We start from the raw sequence: 22,731 nt of genomic DNA on the forward strand, positions 1-22,731 counted from the left end.
GAAGGGGTCAGACTGGATGGTCTTTGGAGACCCCCTTCCAATGCTTCCTGGGAGTCTGATAGTCTCGTTCTCTGGATGTTTTTAAGCAGAAGCTGGATGGTCATCTGTTGGGAGGGATGAAGGGGTCAGACTGGATGGTCTTTGGAGACCCCCTTCCAATGCTTCCTGGGAGTCTGATAGTCTCCTTCTCTTGATGTTTTTAAGCAGAAGCTGGATGACTATCTGTTGGGAGGGATGAAGGGGTCAGACTGGATGGTCTTTGGAGACCCCCTTCCAATGCTTCCTGGGAGTCTGATAGTCTCCTTCTCTGGATGTTTTTAAGCAGAAGCTGGATGACTATCTGTTGGGAGGGATGAAGGGGTCAGACTGGATGGCCTTTGGGGAACCCCTCCAACTCTAGGATTCTATGGGACTCTAGTCTCAACACCAAACACCTTTCCATAGACACATCATTGACCACTTTGGGGGACATCCAACTCTTCCGTTGGGGCCTCCTCTTTTGGGGGTCCCTCCTCTTCAGTCTCCGCTCCTTTGGCGCTTTCTGGAGGGTCCGTTCCCCCTTCTGGTAGGCTCTCCTCCTCCTGGTGGACCACCACGGCTTCCTCGGGAGAGGCCTGGCCAGAGCTGCCCGGGTCATGGGAGTCGTAGTTCTGGAAGCTGTTGCGCACCTTCATGATGTACCTGCGCAGGACACTAGCCCCATCCAAAGGGTTGGTGGCCATGGAGTTGGTGGCCACCGAGCGCCGGAGCTGCTTCACCTCTGAATGCAGGCGCTGCACCGACTTGTTCAGCTCCGTCAGGCGGTTGCCCAGATCTGCGGCCAAAGAGACACAGGCATCATCATCATCATCATCATCATCATCATCATCATCATCATCACTATCTTGCTTTTATGCGTTTTGGGCTGGATCTACACCAGGTTGGTTCGTCAGGTGCTCTGCTATGGCTGACTTCTCTGGCACTTCAACCAGAGAAGTCAGCCATAGCAGAGCACCTGATGAACCAACCTGGACATAGAATATTATTTGAGAACACAGAATTGCTGGACCACACCAACAACCACCATGTCAGACTACACAGAGAAGCCACTGAAATCCACAAGAAGTACGTGGAGAACTTCAACAGAAAGGAGGAAACCATGAAAATGGACACAATCTGGCTACCAGTATTTAAAAAACTCTAAAATTACAACAGCAAAACAACAGAGGGGAAACAAACAAGGACATCTAATCACCTCTCAACAAAAGATTGCCCCAGGCACTGCCAGGACATCAAATGCTAATTAAATTGGTCAGTTGAAACATTCACACCTAGCTCCAGCAGACATGAGTCCTTTGTCCCACCCTGGTCATTCCACAGATATATAAACCCTTTTTCCTAGTTCCAACAGACCTCACTACCTCCGAGGATGCTTGCCATAGATGCAGGCGAAATGTCAGGAGAGACTCCTCTGGACACATTCCAGCTTGTCAATACCACAATTCAAGAGAGATATTGACAAGCTGGAATGTGTCCAGAGGAGGGCGACTAAAATGATCAAGGGTCTGGAGAACAAGCCCTATGAGGAGCGGCTTAGGGAACTGGGCATGTTTAGCCTGAAGAAGAGAAGGCTGAGAGGAGATATGATAGCCATGTATAAATATGTGAGAGGAAGCCACAGGGAGGAGGGAGCAAGCTTGTTTTCTGCTTCCTTGGAGACTAGGACGCGGAACAATGGCTTCAAACTACAAGAGAGGAGATTCCATCTGAACATTAGGAAGAACTTCCTGACTGTGAGAGCCGTTCAGCAGTGGAACTCTCTGCCCCGGAGTGTGGTGGAGGCTCCTTCTTTGGAAGCTTTTAAGCAGAGGCTGGATGGCCATCTGTCAGGGGTGATTTGAATGCAATATTCCTGCTTCTTGGCAGAATGGGGTTGGACTGGATGGCCCATGAGGTCTCTTCCAACTCTTTGATTCTATGATTCTATGAATGCCTCTAGAACAGTGTTTCTCAACCTGGGGCTCGGGACACCTGGAGAGGTCACAAAGGGGTGTCAGAGGGGTCGCCAAAGACCACCAGAAAACACAGCATTTTCGGCTGGTCATGGGGGTTCTGTGTGGGAAGTTTGGCTATCATTGGTGGGGTTCAGAAGGTGTTTTAATTGTAGGTGAGCTCTACATCCCAGCAACTACAACTCCCAAATGTCAAGCGTATTTTCCCCAAACTCCAGGAGAGTTCACATTTGGGCATATTGATTTTCATGCCAAGTTTGGTCCAGATCCATCATTGTTTTGAGTCCGCGGTGCTCTCTGGATGTAGGTGAACTACAACTCCAAAACTCAAGGTTAATGCCCACCAAACCCTTCCAGTATTTTATGCTGGTCGTGGGAGTTCTGTGTGCCAAGTTTGGTTCAATTCCATCATTGGTGGAGTTCAGAATGCTCTTTGATCGTAGGAGAACTATAAATCCCAGCAACTACAACTCCCAAATGACAAAATGACCCCCCCCCCCCAACTCAATCAGTATTCTAATTTGGGTGTATTGGGTATTTGTGCCAAATTTGGTCCAGTTAATGAAATATCTGATATTGCATATCAGATATTTACATTACGATTCATAACAGTAGCAAAATAACAGTTATGAAGTAGCAATGGAAATAATTGTCGAAGGCTTCCATGGCCGGAATCACTGGGTTGTTGTAGGTTTTTCAGGCTATATGGCCATGTTCTAGAGGCATTCTCTCCTGACATTTCACCTGCATCTATGGCAAGCATCCTCAGAGGTAGTGAGGTCTGAGGATGCTTGCCATAGATGCAGGCGAAACATCAGGAGAGAATGCCTCTAGAACAGGGCCATCTAGCCTGAAAAAACCTACAACAACCCAATGGAAATAATGTTATGGTTGGGGGTCACCACACCATGAGGAAATGTATTAAGGGGTTGCGGCATTAGGGAGGTTGAGAAACACTGCTCTAGAATATGGCCATATAGCCCGAAAAAAACTACAACAACCCAGAGCATTTCTGCTTGAGATTTGCTCAATATAAGCTGATTAGGACAAAACCACAAGGCAAGGTTGTGCAAATAACTGTGAACCCATTGAGACAACTTATGCAAATAGCCAGGACATTTGGCTTGTTGTTGTTTATTCGTTGAGTCACTTCAGACTCTTCGTGATCTCATGGACAAGCCCACATCATTGGGCTTACTAGTATTTACTTACTATGACTATGGATGTTTTCCCTAATTTAATTATTAATACAAATTTGAGGCAAACTGAACCAATTTCCCCAAAGATCTGGCCATACCAACCCCACTGTAAACCCTGCCCCATTATTTGCTTCAGCTCCCTATTGCTATCTATCAAAAATATGTAAAAGGATTTTGCCATGCTACATTATGACAAGGGTGTGACGGTGTACCTTTGTGGACTTCCATAGAGAAAACTGTGTATAGCAAATGTGAGAGTGCAAAGGGAGGTGGCGGATAGCATGGGTTCAAGAACATTGTTAAGGTCCAAAGGGTATTCCTGACATCCCTCTCTGGGGCTGACCTTTCCTGCGTCCCTCCTCGAACTCCCGCCTGGCCGTGTCGATGTAGCGCTGGACCAAAGCCTTCAGCACCTGGCGACGGTAAGACAGCCGCGTTTCGGACCTCAGGATGCCCTCTTCAATGGACGGGTTTGACTAAAGACGGGAAAAGAGAGCAGAGACACCTGGGTTTGCCCTGAGCTGAGTCCCAATTCCATGCAGATGGATGGAATTAGTTGCCCAGCGGAGGGAGAAAAACACTCTCAGAATAGTTTCATCTTGATGAGATCACCAAACTGCACACAGACTGAAGTATTTGTAGTTTATTGAAAAGTAAAAGATAAAAAAGTCCTTAAAAGCAAATAATGTTCCAAAAGATCAATATAACAAAGCACTATGAAGCATGATTCCAGAGGCACCTGCAAAACAAAATCTCATGAGAACATGACAAAGTCCCAAGACCATGAACACAAGAACTACAAGATGATCCAGGCAAATGCGCACAAGCTGCTCGGTTGAACGAAAAGTTGCTCTGACAAAGGTTTGTTTTCAAACACACTGCTTAATACCCTTTGCAATACATGAAAGCATTTCTTTGGCCTCTGACCTCCTTCTTGTTGGCTATTCTCACACTCCTTCGAACTCTGAATTCCAAACAGTCAGCCCGATCTAAGATTCCCGTTTCATCAAGGTCAGGCTGCTGACCTCCTTCTTGTTGGCTATTCTCACACTCCTTTGAAACCTGAATTCCAAATGGTCAGCCTGATCTAAGGTTCCCGTTTCATCAAGGTCAGGCTGCTGACTTCCTTCTTGTTGGCTATTCTCACACTCCTTCGAACTCTGAATTCCAAACGGTCATCCTGATCTAAGGTTCCCGTTTCATCAAGGTCAGGCTGCTGACCTCCTTCTTGTTCGCTATTCTCACACTCCTTCGAACTCTGAATTCCAAATGGTCATCCTGATCTAAGGTTCCCATTTCGTCAAGGTCAGGCTGCTGACCTCCTTCTTCTTGGCTATTCTCACAGTCCTTCAAGTTCTGAATTCCAAACGGTCAGCCCGATCTAAGATTCCCGTTTCATCAAGGTCAGGCTGCTGACCTCCTTCTTCTTGGCTATTCTCACAGTCCTTCAAACTCTGAATTCCAAACGGTCAGCCTGATCTAAGATTCCCGTTTCATCAAGGTCAGGCTGCTGACCTCCTTCTTCTTGGCTATTCTCACACTCCTTCGAGCTCTGAATTCCAAACGGTCAGCCCGATCTAAGATTCCCGTTTCATCAAGGTCAGGCTGCTGACCTCCTCCTTCTTGGCTATTCTCACACTCCTTCGAGCTCTGAATTCCAAACGGTCAGCCTGATCTAAGATTCCCGTTTCATCAAGGTCAGGCTGCTGACCTCCTTCTTGTTGGCTATTCTCACACTCCTTTGAAACCTGAATTCCAAATGGTCAGCCTGATCTAAGGTTCCCGTTTCATCAAGGTCAGGCTGCTGACTTCCTTCTTGTTGGCTATTCTCACACTCCTTCGAACTCTGAATTCCAAACGGTCATCCTGATCTAAGGTTCCCATTTCATCAAGGTCAGGCTGCTGACCTCCTTCTTGTTCGCTATTCTCACACTCCTTCGAACTCTGAATTCCAAATGGTCATCCTGATCTAAGGTTCCCATTTCGTCAAGGTCAGGCTGCTGACCTCCTTCTTCTTGGCTATTCTCACAGTCCTTCAAGTTCTGAATTCCAAACGGTCAGCCCGATCTAAGATTCCCGTTTCATCAAGGTCAGGCTGCTGACCTCCTTCTTCTTGGCTATTCTCACAGTCCTTCAAACTCTGAATTCCAAACGGTCAGCCCGATCTAAGATTCCCGTTTCATCAAGGTCAGGCTGCTGACCTCCTCCTTCTTGGCTATTCTCACACTCCTTCGAGCTCTGAATTCCAAACGGTCAGCCTGATCTAAGATTCCCGTTTCATCAAGGTCAGGCTGCTGACCTCCTTCTTGTTGGCTATTCTCACACTCCTTCAAGCTCAGAATTCCAAACGGTCAGCCCGATCTAAGATTCCCGTTTCATCAAGGTCAGGCTGCTGACCTCCTTCTTGTTGGCTATTCTCACACTCCTTCAAGCTCTGAATTCCAAACGGTCAGCCCGATCTAAGATTCCCGTTTCATCAAGGTCAGGCTGCTGACCTCCTTCTTGTTGGCTATTCTCACACTCCTTCGAGCTCTGAATTCCAAACGGTCAGCCCGATCTAAGATTCCCGTTTCATCAAGGTCAGGCTGCTGACCTCCTTCTTCTTGGCTATTCTCACAGTCCTTCAAACTCTGAATTCCAAACGGTCAGCCTGATCTAAAATTCCCGTTTCATCAAGGTCAGGCTGCTGACTTCCTTCTTGTTGGCTATTCTCACACTCCTTCGAACTCTGAATTCCAAACGGTCAGTCCGATCTAAGATTCCCGTTTCATCAAGGTCAGGCTGCTGACCTCCTTCTTCTTGGCTATTCTCACAGTCCTTCAAACTCTGAATTCCAAACGGTCAGCCTGATCTAAGATTCCCGTTTCATCAAGGTCAGGCTGCTGACCTCCTTCTTCTTGGCTATTCTCACAGTCCTTCAAACTCTGAATTCCAAACGGTCAGCCCGATCTAAGATTCCCGTTTCATCAAGGTCAGGCTGCTGACCTCCTCCTTCTTGGCTATTCTCACACTCCTTCAAGCTCTGAATTCCAAACGGTCAGCCTGATCTAAGATTCCCGTTTCATCAAGGTCAGGCTGCTGACCTCCTTCTTGTTGGCTATTCTCACACTCCTTCAAGCTCTGAATTCCAAACGGTCAGCCCGATCTAAGATTCCCGTTTCATCAAGGTCAGGCTGCTGACCTCCTTCTTCTTGGCTATTCTCACAGTCCTTCAAACTCTGAATTCCAAACGGTCAGCCTGATCTAAGATTCCCGTTTCATCAAGGTCAGGCTGCTGACCTTATTTATTTATTTATTTACTTCATTTGTTGACCGCCGTTCTCAGCCCTAGGGCGACTCACGGCGGTGTACAACATATAAAAACACAGTTTACAATAAAGCAATAGCACAACGAAATATCAACAACTATCAATAATACAACAATCAAATAATTACACTAAATCATCCGCACCGTCTCTTCGTAGAATCATAAACCCATCTCGTAGTCCATATTCCATTCCAGTCGTCATTACCAATTGTTTTAGCACTTAGTTAAACGCCTTCTCAAATAACCAAGTCTTTAGGCTCCTGCGGAATGACATAAGGGAGGGTGCCTGTCTGATGTCTACAGGGAGAGTGTTCCACAGCCGGGGGGCCACCACCGAGAAGGCCCTATCTCTCGTCCCCGCCATTCCCATTTCATCAAGGTCAGGCTGCTGACCTCCTTCTTGTTGGCTATTCTCACACTCCTTCAAACTCTGAATTCCAAATGGTCAGCCCGATCTAAGGTTCCCTCCCACAGCCTGACCTTGATGAAATGGGAACCTTAGATCGGGCTGACCATTTGGAATTCAGAGTTCGAAGAAGTGTGAGAATAGCCAACAAGAAGGAGGTCAGCAGCCTGACCTTGATGAAATGGGAATCTTAGATCAGGATGACTGTTTGGGATTCAGAGCTCGAAGGAGTGAGAGAATAGCCAACAAGAAGGAGGTCAGCAGCCTGACCTCGATGAAACGGGAATCTTAGATCAGGCTGACCGTTTGGAATTCAGAGTTCGAAGGAGTGTGAGAATAGCCAACAAGAATTCATTTCTAAAGAGACGAAAAGAGAAGAGCACAGACAGCGTTTAGCTAGGATTCCATCCATCTGACCAGGAGCCCCATCCCGCAGACCACAAATTTCGAATGCGTCCACCTGAGGGTGGGTGACCGGGACAGAATAGGGATTCTTGTAGTATACCGTCCACCTCGCTGTACTACAGTCTCCCTGCCTGAGCTAGCGGGGGTGGTCTCGAGCCTGGTGGTGGAGTCCCAACGGCTTCTTGTGCTGGGGGACTTCAACATCCATGCCGAGGCGACCCTCACAGGAGCGGCTCAGGACTTCATGTCTGCCATGGCAACCATGGGGCTGTCCCAGCAAATATCTGGCCCCACCCACTGTGCTGGACACACATTGGACTTGGTTTTCTGTCAGGGATGGGAGCAGGGTGGCGGTGTGGAGGAGTTGTCCATCTCTCCGTTGCCATGGACCGACCACTTCCTGATCAGATTTAGGCTCACTGCGCCCCCTAACCTCCGCAGGGGTGGAGGACCCATTAAGATGGTCCGCCCCAGGAGGCTTATGGATCCGAACGGATTCCTGATGGCTCTTGGGGATTTTCCCGCCACCTCGGTAGGTGACCATGTCGAGGCCCTGGTCGCTCTCTGGAATGGGGAGATGACCAGGGCAATTGACAGGATCGCTCCGGAACGTCCCCTCTCAAGTAACCGAGCTAAACCTGCTCCTTGGTTTACTGAGGAGCTGGCAGCGATGAAGCGAAGGAAGAGGGAACTAGAGAGCGTGTGGCGCTCGGACCCAAGCGAGCCAAATCGAGCACGGTTTGTGTCCTTTTTAAGGGCATATGCCGCGGCAATAAAAGCCGCAAAGAAAACTTTCTTTGCGGCCACTATTGCGTCTGCAAAAAACCGTCCGGCGGAGTTGTTTCGGATTGTCAGAGGTCTTTTAACTCCCCCCACTTCAGGTGGGAGCCCTGACAACTCGGACACGCGCTGTGAAGCATTTGCTCGGTTCTTTGCAGACAAAGTCGCTTTGATCCGCTCTGGGCTGGACGCCTCATTAAATGCAGTCTCTGTGGATGTGACACAAGCACCCGTTTGTCCTATTTTGATGGATTCTTTTCAGTTTGTGAAACCCGAGGATGTGGACAAGATACTTGGAGGAATGAGGCCTACCACGTCCATCCTAGACCCCTGCCCATCCTGGCTTCTGAAAGAGGCCAGAGGGGGATTGGCTGAGTGGGTAACGGTGGTGGTGAATGCCTCCCTTCGGGAAGGCACGATTCCAGCGAGCCTAAAACAGGCTATTATAAAGCCGCTGTTGAAGAAACCATCACTGGACCCCACTAAATTTGACAACTTTCGGCCTGTTTCCAATCTTCCCTTCTTGGGCAAAGTCATGGAAAGCGTGGTGGCCTCACAACTCCAGGTATTCTTGAGAGACACGGATTATCTGGATCCGGCACAGTCTGGCTTCAGACCGGGGCATGGTACCGAGACGGTCTTGGTCGCCTTAGTGGATGATCTCCGCCGGGAGCTAGACAGGGGGAGTGTGTCCCTGTTGGTGCTCCTGGACCTCTCAGCGGCCTTCGATACCGTCGACCACGGTATTCTTCTGGGACGCCTTGCAGGGATGGGCCTTGGGGGCACCGCTTTGCGGTGGCTCCAGTCATTTCTGGAGGGTCGTACCCAGAAGGTGTTATTGGGGGACTCCTGTTCAACACCACGGCCTTTGACCTGTGGTGTTCCTCAGGGCTCCATATTGTCTCCCATGCTGTTTAACATCTACATGAAGCCGCTGGGTGAGATCATCCGGAGTTTCGGGGTGCGGTGTCATCTGTACGCAGATGACGTCCAACTCTGTCACTCCTTCCCACCTGCTACTAAGGAGGCTGTCGAAGTCCTGAACCGGTGCCTGGCCGCTGTGACGGTCTGGATGAGGGCGAACAAACTGAAATTAAATCCAGACAAGACGGAGGTACTCCTGGTCAGTCGCAAGGCCGAACAGGGTATAGGGTTACAGCCTGTGCTGGACGGGGTCGCACTCCCCTTGAAGGCGCAGGTTCGCAGCTTGGGTGTGACCCTGGATTCATCGCTGAGCCTGGATCCCCAGGTTTCAGCGGTGACCAGGGGAGCATTTGCACAGCTTCGGCTCGTGCGCCAGCTGCGCCCGTATCTTGGGAAGTCTGACTTGGCCACGGTGGTACACGCTTTGGTCACATCCCGCCTCGACTACTGCAACGCTCTCTACGTGGGGCTGCCCTTGAAGACGGCCCGGAAGCTCCAGCTAGTCCAGCGCGCGGCAGCCATGTTGTTAACCGGAGCGGGACGCAGGGAGCGCACAACGCCCTTGCTGTCCCAGCTCCACTGGCTGCCGATCAGCTACCGGGCCCAATTCAAGGTGCTGGTGCTAACCTACAAAGCCCTAAACGGTTCCGGCCCAAAATACCTTGAGTACCGCATCTCGGCCTACGAGCCCACGAGGACCTTGAGATCATCCGGGGAGACCCTTCTCTCGGTCCCGCCTGCCTCACAGGCACGCTTGGCGGGGACTAGAGAGCGGGCCTTCTCCGTGGTGGCCCCCCGGCTGTGGAACTCCCTCCCTGCTGAAGTTAGACAGGCGCCGTCCCTCATGGCCTTCCGTAGGGGCCTGAAAACCTGGCTCTTTGAAAAGGCCTTTAATTAATGTGCTATGCTTTTTGGTGTGACCACCGGAATGGACTATGACGACGAGATGGATTATGACCCAAACAAGACGAAGCGGATTTTTAGTTTAATTAGTTGTGTGTTAGTAAGATGTGTGTTATATTCCTAATTATTGTAACTGTTGTCTTTATGTTCTATGTTCTGTAAACCGCCACGAGTCGCCTCCGGGCTGAGAGTGGCGGTTAACAAATGCAAATAATAAATAATAAATAAATAAATAAAAATGCTGAGCTAATTGGGAGACGCCCTAGCACCCCTGCATGGGGAATTCAGGGCTATAAATCAGTAGCAGGAGCAGTCAGCTTTTGCTGGTAATAACGCCCCTGATACTGCTGTTTTCACTCCAATTGAATCTGCTTTGTGTCTGTTGCTAAGGACTTAGTTCATCATCCGTTGTGTGATGGAAGATTGCTGTTTCTTTTGGGACTTTGTTAGAGACTTTAATTTGTGTCTGGATTAAGACTTCCTTGTTTTCTTTTGCACTTTTCAATTGCATTTGCTTACCCTTTTTACTTTCAACATTGTCTAAAGACTGTTTTTGAAGGGCAATTCATGGCGCAACCAATTCCACAATGGCAGCCACAAAAACAAAGTTTCTGGAGGATAACAACTGGTTTCAAAGTAAGGGCTGCACAATTAAATAGGAAATAACACTTTCAAACCAGGAACAGAACATTTTCCAAATTTTGTTACATAGTGTTATTGGTCACCTGGACTGGCAGATCCAAATGCAAAACCTATCATGGCTGCAGGAAGGGCCAAGGTGCCAGAATGTGCATTCTCTCCCAGTTCTTCTGGAATCCATCCTGGACTTCTCCCTCCTTCCTTGGAGGCTGGATGGCCATCTGTCTGGGGTGCTTTGATTGTGCTTTTCCTGCATTTCAGGGGGGTGGGACTAGATGGCCTTTAGAACCATAGAAGACTCTATGATTCTAAGAAATGCTGATCACGTGTCAAAGGTAACTTACGATGGTCGCAATCGGAGGGTACTTCTGCGACCGCTTGGGTTTGTAGCAGCAAAGGAAGCGGAGGAGGCCCCTGCGGAGGCAGAAGAGCAAGCGGTCAGCCAACGATAAGGATGATTGTTACGAATGAAGTCGAACATGACCCCCCCCCCCCCGCCATAAGAGATAGTAACTTATAGTTTTGCTAAGGGCAAGGACACCAGACTGGATAATAAGGGTTAAGCCTTGGTCAATTTGGTGAAAATCATGCCACAAAAGTATTTGACTTTTTCCACCTGAGGCACACCTGGGCTCCTGATGGTCCCCCATCTCACAAACAAGGGACTCTCTTTCCCCCTCGTGGATATATTTCCCTTTATGGACCTTCCTATGAATAATATGAACTATGGACACTGAGGGAGGATAATTGGGTTTACTCTCTGTGGCTTTTTAATCACATTACAATAGGAAGAAAGAGGACCTTTGGAAAGTCTCCTCCTCCTGACCCGTTTCCTTTCAAGCCTTTCCATTGAAGACATTCACCAAAGTTTCCCCCTTTGTGCCCCTGTTTGACCACAAGAGGAAAACCTGGATTAAGTGATCAATGCTTATCTCAGATCAATCACGACACAATAGGTTGGCTTTTCTTGAAGGCCGGTTTGGACTCGTTAGGCCCCCTAGACATTTCCTGTAACTCCATAATCCATTCAAGAATGCATTGTATTCCCTTGTCTCACCTTCCTCCCTACCGGATTCGTCGACGCGCCAAGGCGGCAGAAGCCCTGTGATTGGCCCAGGCACTCGAGGGGCAGACGAGCCTCCTCCCAGCTGTTGAGGCGCCAGCCAATCACCTTCAAGCCAGGCGGGGAGTGGGGGATTCAAACCACACACTCTGTTTTTTCTATAAAAATGGCATTTATTTGTGTACATGTATGCTTAGCTTGGCGAATGATTGCCGCTTTGTATCCTTTTCAGCTGAATCGCTAATAAACCATCTCGGTGGCACTTTCTTCAACTTTGGTGAGATTCTGTTTGGGAACTTAGGGAAAATAAATTGCTTAAAATTAGGCTTCTCTTTGCTCACCAACGTAGCGATCCCTCTTTGGTGGAGCCGCAGGGTCTCTCCTCCTGGGGTAGACCCTTCTAAAGTTCCTATCGACTTCATTTATATTCTGAGGTTAGGTCTCGATTGAGGAACAAAGCAGAGAGACAGAAACAAGCGCGGCAAATGGACTGGAAGCATGATACACAACTGCATTGGGGAAAGTGGCCTTTGGGCACCCTACACCCTCCAAGAGGTGATTCTCTTCCTCAGACTGATAGGATTCAGAGTCATCCTTCATTCACAGAAAGGGTGGTATCAAACAGGGAGGTTTGGGACTAAGATCAGGGTTTGAATCCTCCATAGAAACTAGTGGGTGATGGTGGGCACAGGTCACACACTCTCTCTGCTTCAGAGGGTGGCCGTGGTGGCAAAGCTCTTCTGAACAAATCTTTCTAAGGAAACCAAAGGAGTAAATTGACTTTTAGGCACTAAATTGTATTGTTTTCCTAGCTGCGTGGCCATTGAATCCATAGCATTTATTGGTGGTCAGTGGAAGTATCCACTGCATTTATTGGTCAGTGGATGTACACCTGGTATTTCTTGGTGGTCAGTGGGTGCATCCACTGCATCTATTGGTGGCCAGTGGGTGCATCCATTGCATTTCTGTTTGCTATGGCTCCCAAAACTCACACAAAACCTCCCATTATCCCAACTGACTGCCTTACCTGGCAGCGTAGAAGACGGCCTTTGGGGTGGGGAGGATGTTGAAGGGGACCGGCAGGGTCAGGCCCTCCCGGAAGTAGGACAGGTAGAGCTTCGAGCGGGCAAACTTCCACTCCACGTCAGCATCATTCTGCAGGAAGGAAAGAAGGAAGGAAAGAAGGAAGGAAGGACAGAAAGAGAAAAGAAGGAAGGAAAGATGGAAGGAAGGGGGGAAAAGAAGGAAAGAAAGAACAAAAGAAAAAGGAAGGAAGAAAGGAAGGAAGGAAGGAAGGAGAGAAGGAAAGAATGAAGGAAGGAAGAAAGAAAAGAAGGAAGAAATTAAGGAAGAAAGGAAGGAAGGGAGTAAAGAAAGTAGGAGAGAAGGAAAGAAGGAGAGAAGGAAGGAAGGGGGTAAGGAAAGAAAGAGAGAAAGAAGGAAGAAGGAAGGAAGGGAGTAAGGAAAGAAGGACAGAAAGAAGAAAGGAGAGAAGGAAAGAAAGAAAGAAAGAAAGAAAGAAAGGAGGGAGGGGGAGGGAGGGAGTAAGGAAAGATGGAGAGAAGGAAAAAGGAAGGAAGGAAGGAAAGAAGGGAGGGAGGGAGGGAGTAAGTAAGGAAAAGTGGAGAGAAGGAAGGAGAGGAGGAAGGAAGAAGAGAAGGAAAAAGGAAGGAAAGAAGGAAAGGAAAAAGGAAAGAAAGAAGAAAGGGAGGAGAGAAGGAAAGAAAGGAGGGAGGGAGGGAGGAAGGAAGGGAAGAATCATATAGTTGGAAGGGATCCTCAAAGGCCATCCCTTTCTGTGAGGCAGGAAGACACCATCCAATCCCTCCCAACAGATGGCCATCCAGCCTCTGCTTAAAAACCCTCAGAGAAGGAGACTCCACAGCAGCAAATTCCCACCAAATGGCTCTTACTATCAGTAAGTTCTTCCTAATGTTTAGGTGGGACCTCTTTTCTTGGAATTTGAACGCATGGCTCCCTTGTGTCCAAGTCTCCAGAGCAGCAGAAAGCAGCCTTGCCCTTCCTCCTCCTCCTTTGCCATCACTTAAGCCTGTCTCTCACGTCTCCTCTTCTCCAAGACCTGGGCCGAGGTTCAAAGGCAGAGACTTTTGACCTTGTTCCTGGGTCTCACCTCGATTTTCTGGAAGGAGTTGGTGATCATGGCCACGAGCATGTTGAGGAGGACGACCACCATGATGATGGTGAAGATCCCATAGAGGATCCTGCCCACCAACTCGGCCACAAAGAACTGGGGCATGTCCACCACGTTGTGCTCCTCCATCCCCAGCATGGTCCAGAAGAGGAACTGGAAGGTCTCGTTGAAGCTGTAGAACGAGGGAAGAAAGCTCCAATATGCAGGGAACCCCAAAGGTCATCTAGTCCAGCCCTCTTCTGCCAGGCAGGAACACACAATCTCAATCCCTCCCAACGGATGGCCATCCAACTTCTGTTTAGGGAAAGATAGTCCACCAGGTTCTGACGCAGTCTATATTCTACTAGAACTGGAAGGAAACTCCAAAGGTCATCTAGTCCAGCTTCATTCTGTCAATCAGGAAGGCACAATCCAAGCCCTCCCAACAGATGATCATCTTGCTTGTTAAAAGCCTCCAGAGAAGGAGATTTCACTGGATTTCTAGGCAGTCTATATTCCAGTAGAGACAGAAGGAACCTCAAAGGTCATCTAGTCCAACCCCCTTCTGCCAGGCAGGAAGTTACAATCCAATCCCTTCTGACAGATGGTCATCCAGCCTCTGTTTAGAGGAGAGTCCACCAGGTTCTAAGGCTCCTTATGTTCTACTGGAATTGGAAGGGAACTCCAAAGGTCATCTAGTCCAGCTCCATTCTGCCATGCAAGAACATACAATCAAAGCCTTCCAGACAGATGGCCACCCAGCTTCTGTTAAATGCCTCCAGAGAAGGAGAGTCCACTGGATTTCTATATTCCATTATAGGCAGAAGGGACCCCAAAGGTCATCTAGTCCAACCCCATTCTACCATTCAGGAAGGTGCAGGAAGCACTCCCCCAAGATGGCCATCCAACCTTGAGTTAAGAAGGAAGCCAAGCCATGGTGGCAAACCTTCTCTGAAGGCATCCAGCCAAGAGAACCCAAGGAGAGAGATGCCAATTTGGATTCACCATGGTTTGAGTGTTGAACTAGGGAGATCTGAGTTTGAATTCCTACTCAGGCATGGAAACCAACCAGGTCAACTTGGGCTAGTCACACTCTCTCAGCCAAATTGGAAAGCAACGGAAAACATCATATGAAAAACCCACGATTGGGTTGCCATTAATTTGAAATGAATTAAGGGCACTCAAGAACAATAACAATAGGAAAAGAAGTGTTAGAGACCCTAAATTGGGTCTTCTTAGATCCACATCACGGGAGCACGTAAGGAAGGAGACAATCCCAAAAAAAGATCAAAAAACAAGGTTTATTTTAGTTTCTTCATGAAGAAGACGGACAGCCTGGCAGCATACGGAGATGCTACCCTTCAAGTGACTGCCGCGCCCTTCCTCTGTTTCTGCTGACTTTTATACTCAAGTAAACAAGAAGATCTTTTTTGTCATGGAAAGTACTCTCTTTCCAGCCCCCCTCCCTTGACCTTTTGGTGGAAAGTACCTTCTTGTACCTGCAGACTCCGTGCTTAACCACAACCTTTGGCTTAACCACAACACAACTTCCTATGTGACTTTGAACTTTGCATGACCTCTACATGTCACATCTTGTTTCTTAAAAACATTTTCTTCCGTGTTGCTCCTTTTCTACAGAGAAAGGGTGTATTTCTCTTTTGTTGTTAATTTCATACAGAGAGCCTTGCTTAGCATTTGCAAATTTCACTCAAAGACCCTTTCAGAAGGAGAGTTCACCGCTCTTTAAAAATAGTCTGTTTCAGGTCATAGTCTTCTGTCAGTATAAGAAAGCCTTCACCTTCCCAGCCACTTGCATTCAGACTCATATATACATAGAAGGAACCTCCAAAGGTCATCTAGTCCAGCTTCATTCTGTCAATCAGGAAGGCACAATCCAAGCCCTCCCAACAGATGGTCATCTTGCTTGTTAAAAGCCTTCAGAGAAGGAGATTTCACTGGATTTCTAGGCAGTCTATATTCCAGTAGAGACAGAAGGAACCTCAAAGGTCATCTAGTCCAACCCCCTTCTGCCAGGCAGGAAGTTACAATCCAATCCCTTCTGACAGATGGTCATCCAGCCTCTGTTTAGAGAAGGAGAGTCCACCAGGTTCTAAGGCTCCCTATGTTCTACTGGAATTGGAAGGGAACTCCAAAGGTCATCTAGTCCAGCTCCATTCTGCCATGCAAGAACATACAATCAAAGCCTTCCAGACAGATGGCCACCCAGCTTCTGTTAAACGCCTCCAGAGAAGGAGAGTCCACTGGATTTCTATATTCCATTATAGGCAGAAGGGACCCCAAAGGTCATCTAGTCCAACCCTATTCTACCATTCAGGAAGGTGCAGGAAGCACTCCCCCAAGATGGCCATCTAACCTCAAGTTAAGAAGGAGACCAAGCCATGGTGGCAAACCTTCTCTGAAGGCATCCAGCCAAGAGAACCCAAGGAGAGAGATGCCAATTTGGATTTACCATGGTTTGAGTGTTGGACTAGGGAGATCTGGGTTTGAATTCCTACTCAAGTATTGAAACCAACCAGGTCAACTTGGGCTAGTCACACTCTCTCAGCCAAATTGGAAAGCAATGGAAAACACCGTATGAAAATCCCATGATTGGGTTGCTATTAATTTGAAATGAATTAAGTGCACTCAAGAACAATAACACTAGGAAAAGAAGTGTTAGAGACCCTAAATTGGGTCTTCTTAGGTCCACATCACGGGAGCACGTAAGGAAGGAGACAACCTCAAAAAAAGATCAAAAAACAAGGTTTATTTTAGTTTCTTCATGAAGAAGACGGACAGCCTGGCAGCATACGGAGATGCTACCCTTCAAGTGACTGCCGCGTTCTTCCTCTGTTTCTGCTGACCTTTATACTCAAGTAAACAAGAACATTTTTTTTGGTCATGGAAAGTACTCTCTTTCCAGCCCCCCTCCCTTGACCTTTTGAGGGAAAGCACCTTCTTGTACCTGCAGACTCTGTGCCTAGCCACAACCTTTGGCTTAACCACAACACAACTTCCTATGTGAGTTTGAACTTTGTTTGACCTCTACATGTCACATCTTGTTTCTTAAAAACATTTTCTTCCGTGTTGCTCCTTTTCTACAGAGAAAGGGTATATTTCTCTTTTGTTGTTAATTTCATTCAAAGCCCCTTGCTTAGCATTGGCAAATTTCATTCAAAGATCCTTTCAGAAGGAGAGTTCACCGCTCTTTAAAAACAGTCTGTTTCAGGTCATTGTCTTCTGTCAGTATAAGAAAGCCTTCACCTTTCCAGCCACTTGCATTCAGATTCATATATACATAGAAGGGACCTCCAAAGGTCATCTAGCTTAACCCTAGTCGATCAAGCAGGAACACACAACTAAATCGCTCCTGGAAGATGCCTACTAGGGCTGTGCAAAGCTTCAGAAGTCAGCTTCATAATTCAGAGGTTTTCTATGATTCGTTAATACAAATCTCTGAATTGGAACAGGATCCCTCTGAAGCATTATCCAGTCTATTACCTTCCTCTGTTGAAATTACCTAACCCCAAACTTACATTTTCCAAATTCCCATAGCATTGAAAAATTCTCAAAAAATCAGTGGATGATCAAAATTTTCTGGAACTTGGCAGGCTTAAAGTCAAAGATGTTGCTCAAAAGTGTGCCAAGTTTCATCTTGACAGCCATAAAAATGTTGGAGAAACGAGCCTCAAATTTTTTTGTCATTGCTACTAATGGAACAAATCTTAATGAAACAATTACAAAACTTTGGAGATTTGGATTAAGAAACAAAATGGACCCCTCCCGGGGATACCCAAATTTACAAAATAAATTACTAATTGGATTCCAACCGCTTTGCATACCTCTAACGTTTACTAGTGTTTCATGCCGACAAAGCAAAGATAGACTACCTTACACTAGATATGGAAGGGACCCACAAATGCCATCCAATCCAGCCACCTTCTGCCTAGCAGGAAGCATTCCCATATTCAAATATTTCTAGAGAAGGAGGTATAATTGGGGTGTTGGCCTAGGGCTCTGGAAGCCTGGGTTTGAATCCCCACTCAACCATAGTGTGACGATGTGTATTTTTATTCCTATGGTTATGTGTTGTTTAAACAGTAGTTAATAAATGGTAAGTATGTAGGATTATATTTTGTTAGAGATGGTGGCTGGCTTGGCTTGAGCTGAGTTGCCATAGCAATGGGGGTGGAGCCAACTGTCACCTAGCTGCACAGCTGTTTGAAATAGGCAGTCTGTGACCGTTAGAGTTACAGAGAAGACTGAAATCTCTGGTGGGAGATTCAGGGAACTAGTCTGTGACCCTTAGAGTTACAGAGAAGACTGAAATCTCTGGTGGGAGATTCAGGGAACTAGTCTGTGACCGTTAGAGTTACAGAGAAGACTGAAATCTCTGGTGGGAGGTTCAGGGAACTAGTCTGTGACCGTTAGAGTTACAGAGAAGACTGAAATCTCTGGTGGGAGATTCAGGGAACTAGTCTGTGACCCTTAGAGTTACAGAGAAGACTGAAATCTCTGGTGGGAGGTTCAGGGAACTAGTCTGTGACCGTTAGAGTTACAGAGAAGACTGAAATCTCTGGTGGGAGATTCAGGGAACTAGTCTGTGACCGTTAGAGTTACAGAGAAGACTGAAATCTCTGGTGGGAGATTCAGGGAACTAGTCTGTGACCGTTAGAGTTACAGAGAAGACTGAAATCTCTGGTGGGAGGTTCAGGGAACTAGTCTGTGACCCTTAGAGTTACAGAGAAGACTGAAATCTCTGGTGGGAGATTCAGGGAACTAGTCTGTGACCGTTAGAGTTACAGAGAAGACTGAAATCTCTGGTGGGAGGTTCAGGGAACTAGTCTGTGACCGTTAGAGTTACAGAGAAGACTGAAATCTCTGGTGGGAGATTCAGGGAACTAGTCTGTGACCGTTAGAGTTACAGAAAGGACTGATTTCTCTAGTAGGAGAAACAGGGAAGAGTCTGTGACCGTTAGAGTTACAGAAAGGACTGATTTCTCTAATAGGAGAAACAGGGAAGAGTCTGTGACCGTTAGAGTTACAGAGAAGACTGATTTCTCTAGTAGGAGAAACAGGGAAAAGTCTGTGACCGTTAGAGTTACAGAGAAGACTGAAATCTCTGGTGGGAGTTTCAGGGAACTAATTTGTGACCAAAAGGGTTACAGGAAACGACCCAGTAGTGATAGAGCTACAGAGGGGTTATTGATTCTGGGTTAAGAATCAAGGTTTGGCTGGGAGCCAATTCTGTTAAATAAGCCTTTTAGCTTATTTGTTTTATTAGGACAGTTGTCCGGGAAAGATACATCTGCTTACAGAAACCTCTTAAAGTCTGTACCTAAAGTTACTCATGAAACCTTACTATTGTAACCAACTAAGTTTGTGCTTCTAGTGAAGAAACATTGAATTGGTTGTATTCTAATAAAGCTTGTTACTGTTCTTTTTACAAGCCTTGCCTCTGTTACCTTTACTCCTAAGCCAAACAGCCTGCATAAGTAGTAAAACCAAACCAGGGACATTAAACGCTACGCTATCAAATAAATAAATACTTCCGTAAATAATAGTCCCTTTATAAATCAGCTCCTAAGCTGATATTGATCATTGCCCGGCTTTCCTCACAAATTTGGTGGCAGAAGTTTTACGCTCCTTCACAAATAGAAACGCATTGGGTGAACCCTGGAGAGTCACACTCTCTCAGCCTCAGAGAAAAGCGATGGTGAACCTCAAAGAAAGCCAAGGCTGACCCTCAGGAGGGGCAGACAACCCACCTTCCCAGCCGCTCGGACTCTTGGTAGTGGACATAGATGTTGTTCATCCCACACAAAAAGGCCGTCAGGATGATCATCATGATGAACATAAACCTGGAAGAAAGAAGAGGAGAAGGACCCTTCGTGCGGCACTAGATACCAGAGTGTGCGAGGTTTGCACAGCTCCAGACAGGTGTGCAAAGCACTGCAAACAGTTTTGCTCGGAGCATGGTTTTGCTAAGCAAATTGCAAAAAGTTTTGCATGGTGCATGGTTATGCTAAGCAAATTTGCAAAAAGGTTTGCACAGAGCATGGTTTTGCTGAGCAAATTGCAAAAAGGTTTGCACAGAGCATGGTTTTGCTAAGCAAATTGCAAAAAGTTTTGCATGGTGCATGGTTATGCTAAGCAAATTTGCAAAAAGGTTTGCACAGAGCATGGTTTTGCTGAGCAAATTGCAAAAAGTTTTGTTCGGAGCATGGTTTTGCTAAGCAAATTGCAAAAAGTTTTGCACAGTGCACGGTTTTGCTAAGCAAATTGCAAAATGTTTTGCACAGTGCACAGTTTTGCTAAGCAAATTGCAAAAAGGTTTGCACAGAGCATGGTTTTTTATAAGCAAATTGCAAAAAGTTTTGCTCGGAGCATGGTTTTGCTAAGCAAATTGCAAAAACGTTTGCACGGTGCATGGTTTTGCTTAGCAAATTGCTTGATCGTGAGGAATTTGTTTTGCAAATGTTACTTGATCGTGAAGAATTCACAATTTACTCAACAACAACAACAACAACAACAGGGTTACCGGATCATGTCGTCGATCATCTTCCCTATGGAGATCTGGAGGGTGCCCAGGGTCTCATGGGCCGGCAGGATGTAGGCCAGGCGGGTGAAGCTCAGCATGCTGGTCACCGCAAAGAGCACCTCTGCCAGGAACTGGGGGTCTTCTGCCCGCCACTCCCTACGGACTGTAACACACAGACATGCACACAGAGAACCGGGGGTCCTTGAGATGGGAGGGACCCCAAAGGCCATCCAGTCCACCCCATCTGCCATTAAGGGAGACACCATCCAAGCTCTCTCAACAGCTGATTATTCAGCCTCTTTTTATGTAATCAGAGAATCTTAGGATTTGAAGGTACCCCTAGGGCCATCCAGTCCACCCCCCCAGCTGCCATTAACGAAGACACCATCCGAGCTCTCCCGACAGATGGCCACCCAGTATCTTTTCCTGTAGTAAGAGAATCCTGGAGTTGGAGGGGATCCCAAAGGCCATCCAGTCCAACCCGTTTCTACCAGGCAGGAAGACACCATCCGATCCCTCCCAACCAGGCCCGTAGCCAGGATTTTGTTTCGGGGGGGGGGGGGGCTGAGTTTGGTTCGGGGGGAGGGCTGAGTCTGAATGAAAGAGGGTCTACCCTAGCAAACCTTTTGTATCGTTACCCCAATACCCCCATACATATGGGATATATTGAGAATGGTGATCAGATCATGATATGAATAAACATAACGGTTTAAATAATGTACCAGTAAGGCCTTTTTGCGGACCACTATCAGAATTTCGGGGGGGGGGGGGGGCTGAAGCTCCCCAAGCCCCCCCCCCCCCCCCAGCTACATGCCTGCTCCCAACAGAAGGAAGAAATAGAGATGAAGCACAAATAAGAGAAAATAGCTTGCACAGATGCTCAAGGTTTTGACTATAAAACCGAGCTTTATCTCAGTCTTGTGTGGCACTTTCTTCTGTGCACCCAGCAGGGTGTTTTGATCAAATAAACGTATGGAATGATCTCCTTGCTTTCAGTATTTTGGGGCCATTTGATGAAAGAGGGACACCCCAGCACAAGGGGTGCTCCACCTGGAAAAATATACACCTTTTGGATAATTATTTTTATTACAAGGTTTGGGTGTTATTCCCAAAGTGTCTCACCAGCCTGGGTGTAGTAGTGGCACTCCTGGGAGGAAGCGCCACCATCTTTGCAGGAGATCTCTCCCTTGAGGAAGATCAGGACCCGAAGCACAAAGGAGGCCAAGTACATGCTGAGGATGACGATGTCCAGGAAGTTCCACCAGTCCAGCAGGTAGCTGCGCAAGCCCTCGATCCACACCTCCTTGCACTCGAACCAGAAGAAGCCTGGAAGGTCAGAGAAAAGGCAAGCAAGGGTCAGCTCTGGCTGCCACCATTGGGCCAGCTGGGACTCTTCTTGGTGCCTTTGCTCCAATTAAGTCTCTCTCCATAGCCTGTTTACCTTGTACTTGAAGGGTTAGAAGAGATCCCAAGGGACATTTAGTCTGACCTGTAGTGTCATCTAGTGGGTCATCTAGTCTGACCCACTGCAAGTCAGACTAGATGACCCTTGGGGGTTCCTTCCAATGAGAGTCCTTTGAACAAACCTTTAGGTTATATAACTTCCAGAATGAGAGGAAGGGGTGCTAAGCGTCATCTACTCTGATCTCCCAATGGTGCAGGAGGCTGAGCCAGTCCCCTTCAACACTGCAGGTCAGACTAGATGACCCTTGGGGTTCCCCATCCAATGGTGGCCCTTGGAACAAAGCCTCTGTGGGGGATAGAAGGACCAGAATGAGATGAAGGGACCCCAAGGGTCATCTAGTCTAACCTGCAGGGTTGAAGGAGACTAAACTAGTCTCCTGTCACACTACAGGTCAGACTAGATGACTCTTGGGGGTCCCTTCCAATAGCAGCTCTTGGAACAAAGCCTTTGGGGAAGGTCCAGAATCAGAAGAAGGGACCCCAAGGGCCATGTAGTCTGACACCTCAATGGTGCAGGAGTTCGAATCAAAACAGTGACCCTTACAGCAAGGCTTAGCCTGAGACTTACAAAGTTTCATGGTATCAGAGAATTATCAAGTTAGAAGGCATCCCAAGGGTTATCTAGTCTGACCTCTCCATCTTGCCCTTACAGCGGCCCTTACAACAGGGCCTTCGGGGAACTATAAGAACCTGAGCTTGAGACTTATAAGGTTTCATAGAATCAGGGAATTGTCAACTTGGAAGTCATCGCAAGGTCATCTAGACTGACCCCTAGTGCTGTTGGACAGTTGAAGTACAAGGATCAAATAACTAAGATGAAATTGTTACTAATAATAATAATCCTCGGGAAAATCGCAATTTATCATGTGTTGATGGTGAATGATGCGTTGAAGCATGTTCCTTGTAGGCTCATTCTCTACTCAAAAGGTTATTTCCCCCATAAAATAACACAAGGATTTCAAGTAGCCAGCAAGAGAT

The 22,731-nt window shown here is 47.3% G+C and overlaps 1 protein-coding gene across 1 annotated transcript in view; it reads right to left on the reverse strand.

Moving 5' to 3' along the window:
* Window positions 1–449: 449 nt before the first annotated feature.
* LOC132770300 (short transient receptor potential channel 2-like) overlaps window positions 450–22,731 on the reverse strand; it is a 53,764-nt gene continuing 31,482 nt past the window's right edge. Inside the window, exons 7-14 of the mRNA XM_060767171.2 lie at window positions 21,412–21,615; window positions 20,290–20,452; window positions 19,517–19,609; window positions 13,749–13,941; window positions 12,645–12,772; window positions 10,899–10,968; window positions 3,534–3,666; window positions 450–814 (exon numbers count right to left, since the gene is read on the reverse strand). Coding sequence (XP_060623154.2) covers window positions 450–814; window positions 3,534–3,666; window positions 10,899–10,968; window positions 12,645–12,772; window positions 13,749–13,941; window positions 19,517–19,609; window positions 20,290–20,452; window positions 21,412–21,615 — 1,349 coding nt within the window. The remainder of the gene's footprint in view (window positions 815–3,533; window positions 3,667–10,898; window positions 10,969–12,644; window positions 12,773–13,748; window positions 13,942–19,516; window positions 19,610–20,289; window positions 20,453–21,411; window positions 21,616–22,731) is intronic.

This window comes from Anolis sagrei, chromosome 3 (assembly GCF_037176765.1).
Source record: "Anolis sagrei isolate rAnoSag1 chromosome 3, rAnoSag1.mat, whole genome shotgun sequence".
NCBI classification, from domain to species: Eukaryota; Metazoa; Chordata; class Lepidosauria; order Squamata; family Dactyloidae; genus Anolis; species Anolis sagrei.